At 36.7% G+C, this 12,693-nt stretch overlaps 1 protein-coding gene across 3 annotated transcripts in view; it reads right to left on the reverse strand.

The window, feature by feature from the left end:
- Positions 1 to 6: 6 nt before the first annotated feature.
- Positions 7 to 12,693, reverse strand: part of LOC131431043 (serine-rich adhesin for platelets-like) — a 301,920-nt gene continuing 289,233 nt past the window's right edge. For 2 of the 3 annotated variants that reach the window (XM_058596493.1, XM_058596484.1), the window contains exon 12: positions 7 to 7,795. In XM_058596493.1, coding sequence (XP_058452476.1) covers positions 7,633 to 7,795 — 163 coding nt within the window. In that variant the 3' untranslated portion in view covers positions 7 to 7,632. The remainder of the gene's footprint in view (positions 7,796 to 12,693) is intronic. The other variant, XM_058596503.1, reaches the window with a different exon arrangement.

Consider the following 12,693-nt stretch of genomic DNA (forward strand, 5'->3'; position numbering starts at 1 on the left):
ATTTAGAATTTCATTAGTCTTATCTGGTCTATCAGCAATTCCATGAGAAACTGATATACGATCTACCAGAATTTCGTAATATTTGGAAGAATCGTTCTTCATCGAAAAATATTAGACCCGTATTTTTTTTTTATTTTATCATTAGGGTGACCATTTTCTTGTCAGGGTGGGTCCAAAAAACGCCCAAGTAGCACATGTAACTTGTTAATAAAAAATAGAATCAAAACAGATGCTGCATAATGGTCGCATGAGAAACACGACGAAACAAGTCGTATTATGATGGTGATAATGGAGTCAAAATAATGTTACGAATTGACATCTCATCATACTAAGTTACAATAAGTTCCAACGTAACATTTCGGTAATCTAACTCTTACGACGTGCTCGCATTGACTGTTTTTAGTCGCCAACTGGTCACCGTAACAAAATGTGACAATGAAAAAGTGACACACTACAAGACAAAGTTAAGTAATGATTTCATATCGGTTACCGTATTCGTTGTGATTCAACAAAGAAATACAATTACAGTGTCGGTTGAAAGCTTCCGTACATTATCCCGGACAATAATATTAAATCAATAAGTAGAATAAGTAGAAAATTCCTTCAGTTTAAAAATTGGCTATAGTTAAATCTGCGAATTTTTTGCCGGTACATGTGAGAAGCAAACTTGTTTCGTTTTGAGAAGTACATTCTCACTACCAGATATTTCTAAACTTTGTCACGGCCATGTATGCATGGAAAAATTTATACAATTGACTACCATTATGACCAGGGAATGAAATATTCATTAAATTTGAAAAAAATGCAATTTTTAATTATTGCGATTAGTCAACTATTTTAACTTTGGTATATGAAAAAGTAAAATTATTCAAAAAAAACATCTATCTGAACATATTTCGACTTTTTAGTTGTAAATTTCATATGACGGGAATCAAAATATGAATATCATTTTGTATGTCGATGTTCTGAAAACCAAAATATCGAAGGCGCGCACGTTTTCAATAAGTACAATGATCAACTTCACCATAAATATCGAATAGCACTTAGATTTTGAGTAGATATAATGAGTTTAAAGAATATTGAATGCTATATTTTAGCTCTCATTATCGGATGCCAATTTTTGGTCGTAAATGTTGAATGGGAAAAACATCAACAAATTGTAACTTGACACAAACTTATATTTTCTGTTTCATTGTGACTGATGTGCGCGCTGAATCAAATCAAATATTCTTCACTGAGAAGTTGTTTGGCAACCCTTTGTAAGTCGCATAAGCTTCGCCTCTTACGCTTTTCAGGTTACATGGCAGTTATAATGCACGTTGCAAAGTCTTCAACTTGTTCCATGAATTTGTGTCATAAAAGTTACTGTCATTGAAGTGTAATAACGTGTGCTACTTGGGCGATTATTTTCGATTTTCTTCAAAAAAAAACATTTTGTCGTGAATACGACATAATTTACTATGGGGCGCCATTTCAAAATGCACCCTCTGAGAGAGTGATAAGTTTTTGATCGTGAATATCTCGTTGTATCTAACGAATCAACATAATTTTTGCTACATGCCATCGGAAATATGATCACAATATTATGATAAAATTTTCAGTTGTGTGACATTATCTCAAATAATTCAAAATTAAACTTTTCTAAAATGTTTGGTATAAACGAGTATCAAAGAGGGTAATTCATAAGGCGCGTTTGCCTTTCTCGTATTTTTAAAGCTCATAGCTCAGCGATCTGTGAAAGTATTTATATAATCTAACCACCAATAGAATCGAAACGTGTATAGCAACAGCATTGAAATATTTCAATAATACACTATTGAGAAACCTGTCTCATTTGATCTATGTCAACACCAGCCAATCAGAACGCGTTCTGAGTAAGAGAACAAAATATCTGCTGCTGTACAACAAATCGTTCGAGAAAATGTTCCGAACAGTGTTTAATATCGTAGTGAGTTCCACAATTTGATCCTTCTGAAAGGCAGGAATGAATCGCATCCTGATAGTTTCTTTCAATGAAATGCAAATCCGAAATGAAATAATCGACATTAAAATTCTATATGCTGCTATTTTTATAGCCGTTAGGACCGCCCATTAGTGAAAAAGCTACAAACGAAATCACGTAAGAAGAAACCTCTCAACAAAAATTGGATCAGTTTGGATTCTATCGCCACTGCGAGCAGATGTATTGTGTGTCGTTTGCAAAGCTAGTTTCGCTTCCGACAAGAGCGATTACGTCACAGCTGCTAGTCGTTTGCATTGGTGAAAAAGCAACGAAAAGGGGACAACGGTGGAGAGCATCACACAAAATCAGCCGTTCCAATGGCTCTAAAAGTTTTCTAAAGAACTATTAGGATTTCTTCTTCGCAAATCGAAGGTAAAAATCCTCAGCTTAGTGCAAATCTAGAGCTGTTCGATTAGATTTGTACATTTTTCGCTGTGTGGAATTCACAGTAATCGAGATCAAGTGAAGCCTTTTTCTTTGTTTTTGCGAAAAATGTGAAAAAGGGGAATGCTTGCATAATTCATACAATTAATCAACTAACTGATATTCGGAATTATTAAGGAACATGTCAGTTGTTTTCGTATTCACGACATCCAGTTATGTCTCTGACATTACCCACCCACCTTTTTATGAAAATCATAACTTTTGAACCACTCGGTCGATTCTGCTAATTTTTGGATATGTTTTCAAAAAATGCCTATAGTTTTTAGGCAAAATATGCGAATATTGTAAAATTGTAGTTTTGTGTTTGAAAAAGTCAATTGTATAACTTTTTAATGGTTTTCATGGTTTACGACCAACGAGCACTATGTAATTTTGTTTCTGAAAGCTGAAACATTTTTACCTAACATATCCAAAAATTGTAAACTTCAACTTTACAATATTCGCATTTTTTTTCCCTAAAATGTATAGGCATTTCTTGACAACATATCCAAAAATTAGCGGAATCGGCAAAGTGGTTCAAAAGTTATTATTCAAAAAAATGTATTTTTTGAAGAAAATCGAAAAGAATCGATTTTTTGATCCACCCTTACGAGGAAATACATAAAACAATACGGGTCTAATATTTTTCGATGAAGAATGATTCTTCCAAATATTACGAAATTCTGAGAGATCGTGTATCAGTTTCTCATGCTATACGGAACTACTCTCATCGTTTTGTTTCAACTTCATATTATTTTTTCCTTGGCAGTCGAACCGATCAAACAATTTTGGTGCTCTCGGTGATGATTTTGTGGTTTTAAAACTGCATTGGTTTTACCACACTTCAGCGTAAAACTGAGTAGTGAATATTATTTACGCTCTAGAATTTTTTTGCATTGAATTTCGGTTCTCTGACTCATGGGCGGCTTTTTAGAAAAATTTGTGAGTCAGGGCTTCGGGTGCGTACCCCCAAATTACCTTCAATTTACAGTTCTTACAAAAAAAACAATAAGTAAAGAAGTTGCACTCAGTCAAACGGGGCTACCACGTTTGGCATAAAGTCGTTTGGCATAATACCGTTTGGCATAACGCCGTTTGGCATAATGGTTATTTGGCATAATGGTTATTTGGCATAACAGTCATTTGGCATAACAGATGAACATGCTGCTTAATAGAAATTGTTCTAATTTAGTGCAATTTTGAAGGGTCTAATGCGGCTACGCCGCATCGTTTTTAATGACCTGATGTCCGACCTCGCTGCCGCTCGTTCGGACTTAACTGAGAGATTGCTCCTAGCTTTGGGTAATCCGGGCAAACGCCCGCAACTAGACAGAGGTGATTACTGCGGGGGCGCTGCCCCCCCGCAGTGGCAGGCGCTTCCGACGGCGGGTCGCCGGCGCACTCGCGGCCTTCGGCCGTCTCGACCTGAATCATCTATGACGAATAGAATATTGTGCTGGCACTAAGTGAGTTGCTTATGTAAAAAGGTTTCACATATTTCGTTCGAGTTTCCCTTGCACAACATCAATCGATCGAAACACATACGAAAATTTTCATTAGATTAAAATATTGCAAATCCCATTATTATTATGCCAAATGGCATTATGCCAAATGACCATTATGCCAAAAGACCATTATGCCAAATAACTGTTATGCCAAATAACCATTATGCCAAACAGCGTTATGCCAAACGGTATTATGCCAAATGACCTTATGCCAAACGGGCCGCCCCCCAGTCAAACCATACCGGAATTGATCCTTTGTTGGTGACGGAAAAAATCGTAATGCTCTGTAATGGATCTATTGCGAATTGAATTGAATGAACCTCATTTTCTCACTAACACTGACAAAGGTTTCACTTAACGGCTGAAAAGGTGAGATTTGTGTCTCTTAAGAGCTACGATTCACGTGGACCACATCATCCAACAACCACACCTAGTAGCTTCTTTGCATGATACATGCCATTCTTGTTTTGGACTGCAGTGTAAAACTGTCGATTGTAGAATACTTTATACTTCCTCATTCATCAATTTCATAGAAGTCTCCGATATACTTATATAACTTATAATAAGACAATAGCCTAGTCTCTTTTCCTTTTTAACTACTTTTATCTCAAGGCCAGTATATGTTTCGTAGTTTTTTTTATATTCCTCTAAAAGAACAAAAGCGAGTAATCCAGTAGACAAATTTTCCGAGAATGTAAATGATTTATGTTTATCATATCAACGATTCGATGAAACCGAGTGTCAACGGAAGCAGATCAATTATGATAAGTATTCCAATTTTTTTTGACATTAACATCAACAAAGATAGAAACAATTGGAGCAGATTAGAAAGGTTAGTGTTAGTAGAGTAAACTTTTCGATATTTAAGAATATTAAAGTAATAATCGTTTGAACCGCTTCAGACGTGGAAGACTATACAGGAAAACAGGGTTAAGACCGAAGCGAATACAAAACGAAATGTTCCAAAGTTTCACTAACCATGACATTAAAATCGTTGAAGCAGTTGGTAGGTGTTAAAATGTCAAAATAGCGATACGATACAGACGGCGGAATTTCCTGCCAGTACATTTCCTGCCAAAGTGTCAACTTTTCTGGTGGACTTGCAGTAGAAAAAAAATTCGTATCGTTTGTAGCAAATTAGTAACCGTGAAGCAATATTCCGCTATCATCTATCATTCGATGACGCCCTCGTTTTTCTCCAGCGAGGAAGAAAGTTGATGCTTGGGTGTTTGATATTCGTAGCTTATGAAAGTACTTTTTCAAGAGTTCAGTAATCACAAATTTTTGAAATCAAGTCTACAGTTCAATTGGCTTCGTTGAAATCTCAACATAGCTTTCAATTTCCATGCACCACATTTTGGAACCTTCGAGTGTGACATGATATGAAATGTGCGAGTATCATCTGAAACACGTGTTCACCGTAGATCTAGTAACCAGTGCATGTTTGAAGTCATATCGGAAATCTGCTAGACTGCTTGTGTTGTCTTGGTTACGTTGACCCGTGTTCTGGGCCACCTAGATCTTTTCCGATGCAAACTATCCTTGCTGTACCAAAGTGGTTCAAAAACCTAGCGCAATCAATAATGCTTATCGATCAAAACGTTTTTCAATAATTTTTTTCCCCGAATTTGAGCCTATTTTTGTTTACCTACTTTTCCGATTCGGAAAAAAAGAAAAAATAAACTAATATCACAACCAATAAAAAGCTAGAATAAATCTCACAACTTTAGTTTCCTGTTTGTTATTTTTCTTTTTTCAATTTTTCCTACGGCTATCTGAGCGTTCGAAATTCATACCACTATTTCCTCTCGACGCCCGTTGAAAAAACCCGGGTGAGCGAGTTTATTATTGCCATGTTTTGTTCTTGAGCACGAGAAGGTTGGTTGACCTTTTCTTCTTTCTTCCTTCGTTCTCGGATATGCGGATATGGTGTGAGCAACAACAAATCAGTCGAAACGAGTCAATGTCGGAAGCGGGGAGTTGAGTGGAACGCCCAGTTTTTTTTTGTTTTGTAAAAAGTTTTGCAAAATCCAGAATGAGCAGTTTTCGCACGCTTTTCCTTTCGGTCGGTTAGTTTAGTTTCTTCCGTTTCCGTTTTGTCTGTCTGCTAAATAAACTTCTCTCTTCTTCCGTTTTCTTCTAGCCGCGGGTTCCACCACAGTACGAAGTTTACCAATAGTTTAACCTTCTAATTAATAAATATATAATAATAATAATATATATTTTTTGTCATTTTCCTTAGGTTGTTTTTTTTCTTTTCTTTAATGTTTGCTGTGTAGTTTCTGTTCTATTTCTGTATCATAATAATATATATATATATATAGAATTAGGGACATCGATCAACACTTAAGTTCTAGGTACAACCATGTTTTTTTCTTCGTCATTTACTTTTCCTTTTAAGGGTTAAATATTATGCTAAATTGTGTGTTTTCGTGTTCATGTATCTGTGTGTGTTTAAGAGTGTACGCATTTTTTGTTTCTACAAGAGAAAGAATATAGACTTTCTTATCCTTTTCGGTTGAACTATTTTCCTTCCGATTCGAGAGTATAGTTGCTTACACTCCGATTATTCTTTCGTGGTACCTCAGGTTGTTGTTGTTGTTGTTATTGTTTGTTTGTTTGTTTTGTTTTGTCTCTATAATACTGGAAAGATAAGAAGTCACCTATGAGAGTTTGGAGTTCGAGAGATTGATTAGAGAAATGGAGGACGACTATTTAATATAGAAAAACTTAGTTGGCTTTGCATTTCGTTTGTTTTGTTTTCCTGTGTGTATGTGTGTGTGAGAGTGAATGAGTTTTTCAATGGACCATCATCATCACGCGATGATTGATGCCGTAAATATTCTCCAGGGCGGGACTGGGGCATGTCGGTATTTACACTCTGGGTAGTGGTTGGTGGTGGTGGTAGTTTTCGGTAGGAAATAGCTTCGCTAAAACTCACAAAAATCTCCGATTTTTTTAGTTTTGTCTTCATAAAAAGGCCACGCCCAGTGTATTCGTTTCTTTGTTTTTGTTTTGTTTTTGATTTGTTATCGATCGTTTGATTTGACTTTTGTATTGTGTTTCACTATTGCTAAAAGATTTAAAAAGAATACAAGATTTCTCATCAACAATTGATTTGTTATAATGTTTTTTTTTGTATGTACATTGTTATGTCTTTGAAGTGTAGAAAGTTCAACAACAAAAAGTATACAAAAACAGTTTTTTTTCCTTTCTAAGCTTATGTTAAAGTAGATGTTATATTAATATATAATTTTATGAATAATTGGAAGTTTCACCTCAATGTATGTGTTGTATATATAGATGTTCAGATAATTTGACATTTTATTTTCGCTTTTCTGCACTCGCTCACGCATTTTCAATTAGTGTTTGTTGAATGTGTGTGTGTGCTTGTGTTTGTTTACTTACTTTGTTTTCAGTGGGATTTTGCTCGGTAATATTTACGATTTGCTTTACAACCTCCGTTACTATGGTTTGCTCAGGTTCGACATTACGGGTTTAAAAGTTTGATGATTAATATTCGAGGTGGCTTTCGGTTTTCTATTTTTTGTTATTGTTTTTCTTTTGTTGGTTTGTTTGTAACAACACTTGTGTGCATATTTTTTCTCAACCGCACTGGTTTAAGATTGTCTCGAAATTTAACATTGTTTCATCTGTTTATGTGTCATGTTGACATTTGACAGCTGTCAACTTCGCTTTTGTTTACGTTGAACATTGTGGTTGTTGTTGTTGCTGCTGCTGTTGTTGCTGTTGCTGTTGAATTTGCTGTTGGTGCAGTTGCAGTTGGTGCTGCAGTTGATCGCTAGCATCCTGTGGTCTGTGGGATTTCATGTGGGCACTTCTGCTTTTTACCTTATTAAATACCCTACGAAAGAATCGATGAAGGTTTCCCCGATAAATGGAAAAAAGTGAGAAATATATTAATCATAACAGGGGAATCAATGAACTGGGGCATGGCGGGTAGTTTTTGAGATATTTGTTAGTCGCTGTTTTCATGATGTCATGCCGTTGTTGTTCAACTTACAAATATCTCATCTCCCGTACGCATGCACACCATAAAAATTTGTTTGTTCGTGTTAGTAAGTAAGTTTATTGTACAAGCACTACCTACGTGTAAGACTAGTGGAAGCGTTCCAGTTAAATAATCAGGATGATGAAGCATTGAATTTGGGTTCAATTCTCAACACCACCGCAGAGATAGGACGAGTTTTTTTTTTTTGGTTGAGAAGCGAATGACACCAAACTCATGAATCTCAATATCACAAAAATAACTAAAACCGGAACATTGTTGGAATACTAATTTTTTACATTGAATGAGTCCCCGAGTCACTTCCGCTGTGAAGCGAGCGAAAACAAACAGCTTCACGATAATTTCAATCCCAGTAGGCGTTGAGGTGGACGCGAGTAGCCTCTCCAAGGAGACATCAACGAACACCAATGAGCCGGAAACGAAACGCATGGCTTGCTGGGATTGGTGACCAAAAGATTCGAAAATGAATTCGACGAGAACTTTTCAAATGAACCTAAAAGCCTATGACACATTATCTTTGTTTACTTTCTTGTTTGATTATTTCTATGGCAGTATGCAAATTTTTGTTGAGTATCTAGTACTGATACCAAAATGAACATTTTGGGAAGTAAACATGAAAAATTACTTGTTTAAACGGCGCCTGAGTTCCTCAACTTTCATGTCTAAATGTCTCGAGAACGGCTGCTTCTAGGAGAAAAGTTGTTACGGGCAAATTTATTACTATCAATGTGTGGAATTATATTCTAGTTTCTAAATTACTATCGAAAACTTGAAGGTTTGAAAATATTCGTAAATTGTTTTAGCTGAAGCTTCTTCATTTTTCAGTTCACATTAATCGAAGTTTTCCCAAAACTGTGGGTTTTAAGTTAAGGTTTAAAATAAAATTAATTTCAAAACTATTGAAGAGACGTTCTATTTTTAATATGTTTTTCGGTTGGTTTTCTGATTTGAAAAGTACTTCATTTTTTTTCACGTTGTATATTTTTTAGAGTGCTGAATCGATTTCCTACAATTTCTTCTTGGACACGATTTTTGAACAAATTAACAGTTTTCGAGTTACCACGATTTGAAGACAGCGCATGCAAAAATGCATACGCCCTATTTTAAAAATCAGTTTTAAAACGAATCGCTCTCTCTTCATCCGTGCAAAAGAAATGATTTGCCATTCTAAAAACATGTGCCAAGTTTCTACCCAATTGCAAAAAAAAAACGATTCTGATTTTGCCACCTTTTCCGCTGTCAATTTCTGGAATTGCTCAAATACTAAAAGCGACGCAAAACTCTGAAATCATTGCACAGATGTTCATCCATGCACCCAATAATAGAAAGATTAACTCTTACTTTGCGGTATTGAGGTCCATTTTTCATATGTTGGTAAATTTTAGAGTAGCGTACGATTCATCGGAACGCGATTCTCCGACAAATTCAGGGACTATTGGCCAAAATCAAACGTTTACAGTTCTGAAATCGCCATACTGTGATGAGAAACAGAAGACGGTCGCAAAAAGCCGTGCCCGAAAAACACAGATTCGTCCAAAAGTTCTTAATTTGGCAAGCAACTTGCACTTGCAAAAAGTGTAGTGCACATTTCGTTACCACAATCACCATGAATGGACTGGTGTACTTGAAGGAGTGTCTCCAAAAGCAGCTTCTCCCTGTCTTAATAACTAAGAACGGTCTGACGATCTGCTGGGTGGATTTGGCATCATGCCCCTACACGAAGGACGTACTATAGTTGTGTAAGGCGTATGATGTCGATTTCGTGCCGAATGATTTGAACCGCCAAAACACTCCGGAACCTTATGAATAAAAACTGTACTGGGCCATTTTAAAGAAGTACCTTAACAACATAAAGTAATTCAGAATGTAGAAGAAAGCATGGGTGATATTGCAAAAACAAACTGTTAATTTTGAAGTCGGGCAGAACTTTATGATAGAGGTCAAGGTTCATGTATTCGAATACAAAGATAAATGCCAAGCTAACGTCAATTGTTTTAAAAATGTTGGTGATAATCGGATAAAAACTCGGGGTTTTTGGAATGAGTTTTGTGTGTGAGGATTTTAAACCGTACACCATTTGAAAAGCAGTATGTTCATTAAAACTAAATAGCATTTTATAAGAGTTTGAGGATTTTTTTGTTGAAACCCAAAAAAACTCTCTTAGGCTATGTCGGTTCCCGAGCAAGAATAAATGGAAAAAGAATCGTATTGCATCGATTACACGTATAAATGATTATCAGAAAGGCATTTTTATACCGCTAGGTGGTTTGATATAGAGAGGGATACACTTATTTCAGTGACTTCCCAGATTTTTGATTCCATCCGCAAATAATTTTCCGATTGATCTGCCAAATTCTGGTAATGATTTCAATACGTGAGCTTAATTTTTTTTATCGAAGATTAGGAAACAGATAAGAGTCTAAGGGAGCCAAATCGGGCGAATAATATGGAAGCCCTAAACTGCTGATTTAACATGGAGGCGTGTGTTTTGAATTTTGGGATCGAATTCATAACCTTGGTTCTGCTCCACCTAAGTTCTCAACTTAATTTTAAGTTTAGAATCGAGTTTTAGGATTCAGGTTCAAAAGATAAAATTAAGACTCTGGAACTGAATCCCAATTTTAGATTCTGGAACTAGATTTTTGGTTTCTTGATTATATTTTGGATCTAGATTTAGTACCTTTATTAATGTTAGGAATTCTGATTCAGGAACTTCAACTCCAGAATTAAAAATTCAAGATACGGATTCTGAAACAAAAATTTTAGATCTGAATTTCGAACCACAATTTTGAAGCTGACTTCTGAACTTTAACTTCTAAATTCACATTTTATGCTGGAATTAAATTCGGAATTAGATTCTAAAACTGAACATAGTTCGTCAGTTCAAGTTCTGAAATCAAGTTCAGAATTCAGTTCTAGAATAATATCTGGAACTTGGCTTCTGGAAATGAGTTCAGTTTCAGCATTCTAGAACTAAATTCATGAACAGAATTCTAGATCTGGATTCCGAACCTGAATATTGCAACTGAATTCGGAGCCTGTTCCTGGTTCCGAATTTACTTCTTTAATGAAGTTCCAATTCTTGAAAGTCCAGAATTCAGATTCCGGTGTAGTAAAATAAAAAATGATGACAAAAAGTACTGAACAGTTAAAAACATCGGATAGATTTAACAAATTCGTTCTTTTTAGAACCATTCAAGCATCAGAATCTATATCATTATCGATATTTGGAAATGTGAAAGAAGCATGTCAGTTTATTTGTGTTCACATGCTCCAGTTATGTATCTGATATAACCCACCCGTCTTTTCTCTTCAAATGCAAAATCTTGGCCAAAATTTAGCGTATACGCTCAGTGCTAATTCTAGTGGCACTTTCACTTTCTGATCAGCTTATACCATTTAATTTTTTTTTTGACACTATTCCCAGTAACCACATAGGAGCGTTTGCCACCACGTCATCAGCCGCTTCTATATTTATTCTACTTTCCTTTGATTTCCTTTGGCGATTTCTTTGTGAAAAAGTACGGGTGTGTAACGTCACAAGCGTAACTGGATGTCGTGAATACAAATATAACTGAAACGCTTTCTTCTTACTTTCGAATATCAGTTAGTTGATCACTTGTATTAATTATGCCAGCTCTCCTTTTTTTTCGCTAATAGAATTTGAAAGAATGCACCTAAACTGAGTCGGTGCTATACATTTTATATAGCAAATTGATATAAAGTTTCTTCAACAACTACGAACTCCATCTGGTTGAAAAAAGGACCGTATATAGTACAGTAAGGTAAAATTTCGCATAGTTCTTTGGAAATGTGTGATTGGTTCTAAAAAGAATCAACTCGAAGAATTCAGGAATTAGGGACTGGACCTGAGTTCAAGAACTAAATTCAGAACTTAGAACAGGATCGAGGCAACGGCAGTAAGTAGGGACAACCTGATAAAGGTTCTTGCCCCCACTTATAACAGGTCCGTTAGGATTGCCTCCAATCTTTTTCCTAGTACCCCAGCTGTGGCAGCCTGCGTTGAGTCGGGACTCCTCCCATTCCGCTAGTTTTCTGCCTGATCATCCTCCGTAGATCCCTGGGTTATTTGGAGAGAACAGCTGGAGGAAACTGCCTAAACAGTTCCAAATAGCTAAACAGCTACACAAAAGTTTTACCGGCAAAAACCTTCCAAAATTGGATCGCCTTCATCGAGTTTGGAGGAAAGCCTGGTATCAGGAAAACCTTCCCAAACTCGAAACTTCGCTGGCACAAACTACCGGAGCCAAACCTCTCCCAGCAGCTGCCAAAAGCAGCTTCCTTCAGCTGACCTCGGGCAGGTTCAAAAACATACCCGCCTACTATACTGACTGGGTCACGTACTGACATGGGTACGGGGATCGGAGTGTGGGGCCCCAATGTCTCCATATTCCGCAGTCTCCCCCCACAGTGCTCCGTGTTCTCTGCAGAACTTCCTTTTTCAATGTTTCAGAAGCTGCCGCGATTTATGCGTGCATAGAAAAGATTCCCCCGGGATCCGAGGCTGCGATCTTCTCGGACACTGTCGCGCCTAAAGACGGGTCACACGAGACTTACGCACGAGCACTGCATATCCACGACCCACCCAGAAGCGGAACTTCACCAAAAAAAGGTGATACATTCGTTTCGGTCCACTGAAACCCGTAGCTATCAAATGTAGGAGGAAACATCACCGCCTACTTGGTTCGCTTCCACTTGGTCTATCCACGCAG

Source organism: Malaya genurostris, chromosome 1 (genome assembly GCF_030247185.1).
Source record: "Malaya genurostris strain Urasoe2022 chromosome 1, Malgen_1.1, whole genome shotgun sequence".
Classification (NCBI taxonomy): Eukaryota; Metazoa; Arthropoda; class Insecta; order Diptera; family Culicidae; genus Malaya; species Malaya genurostris.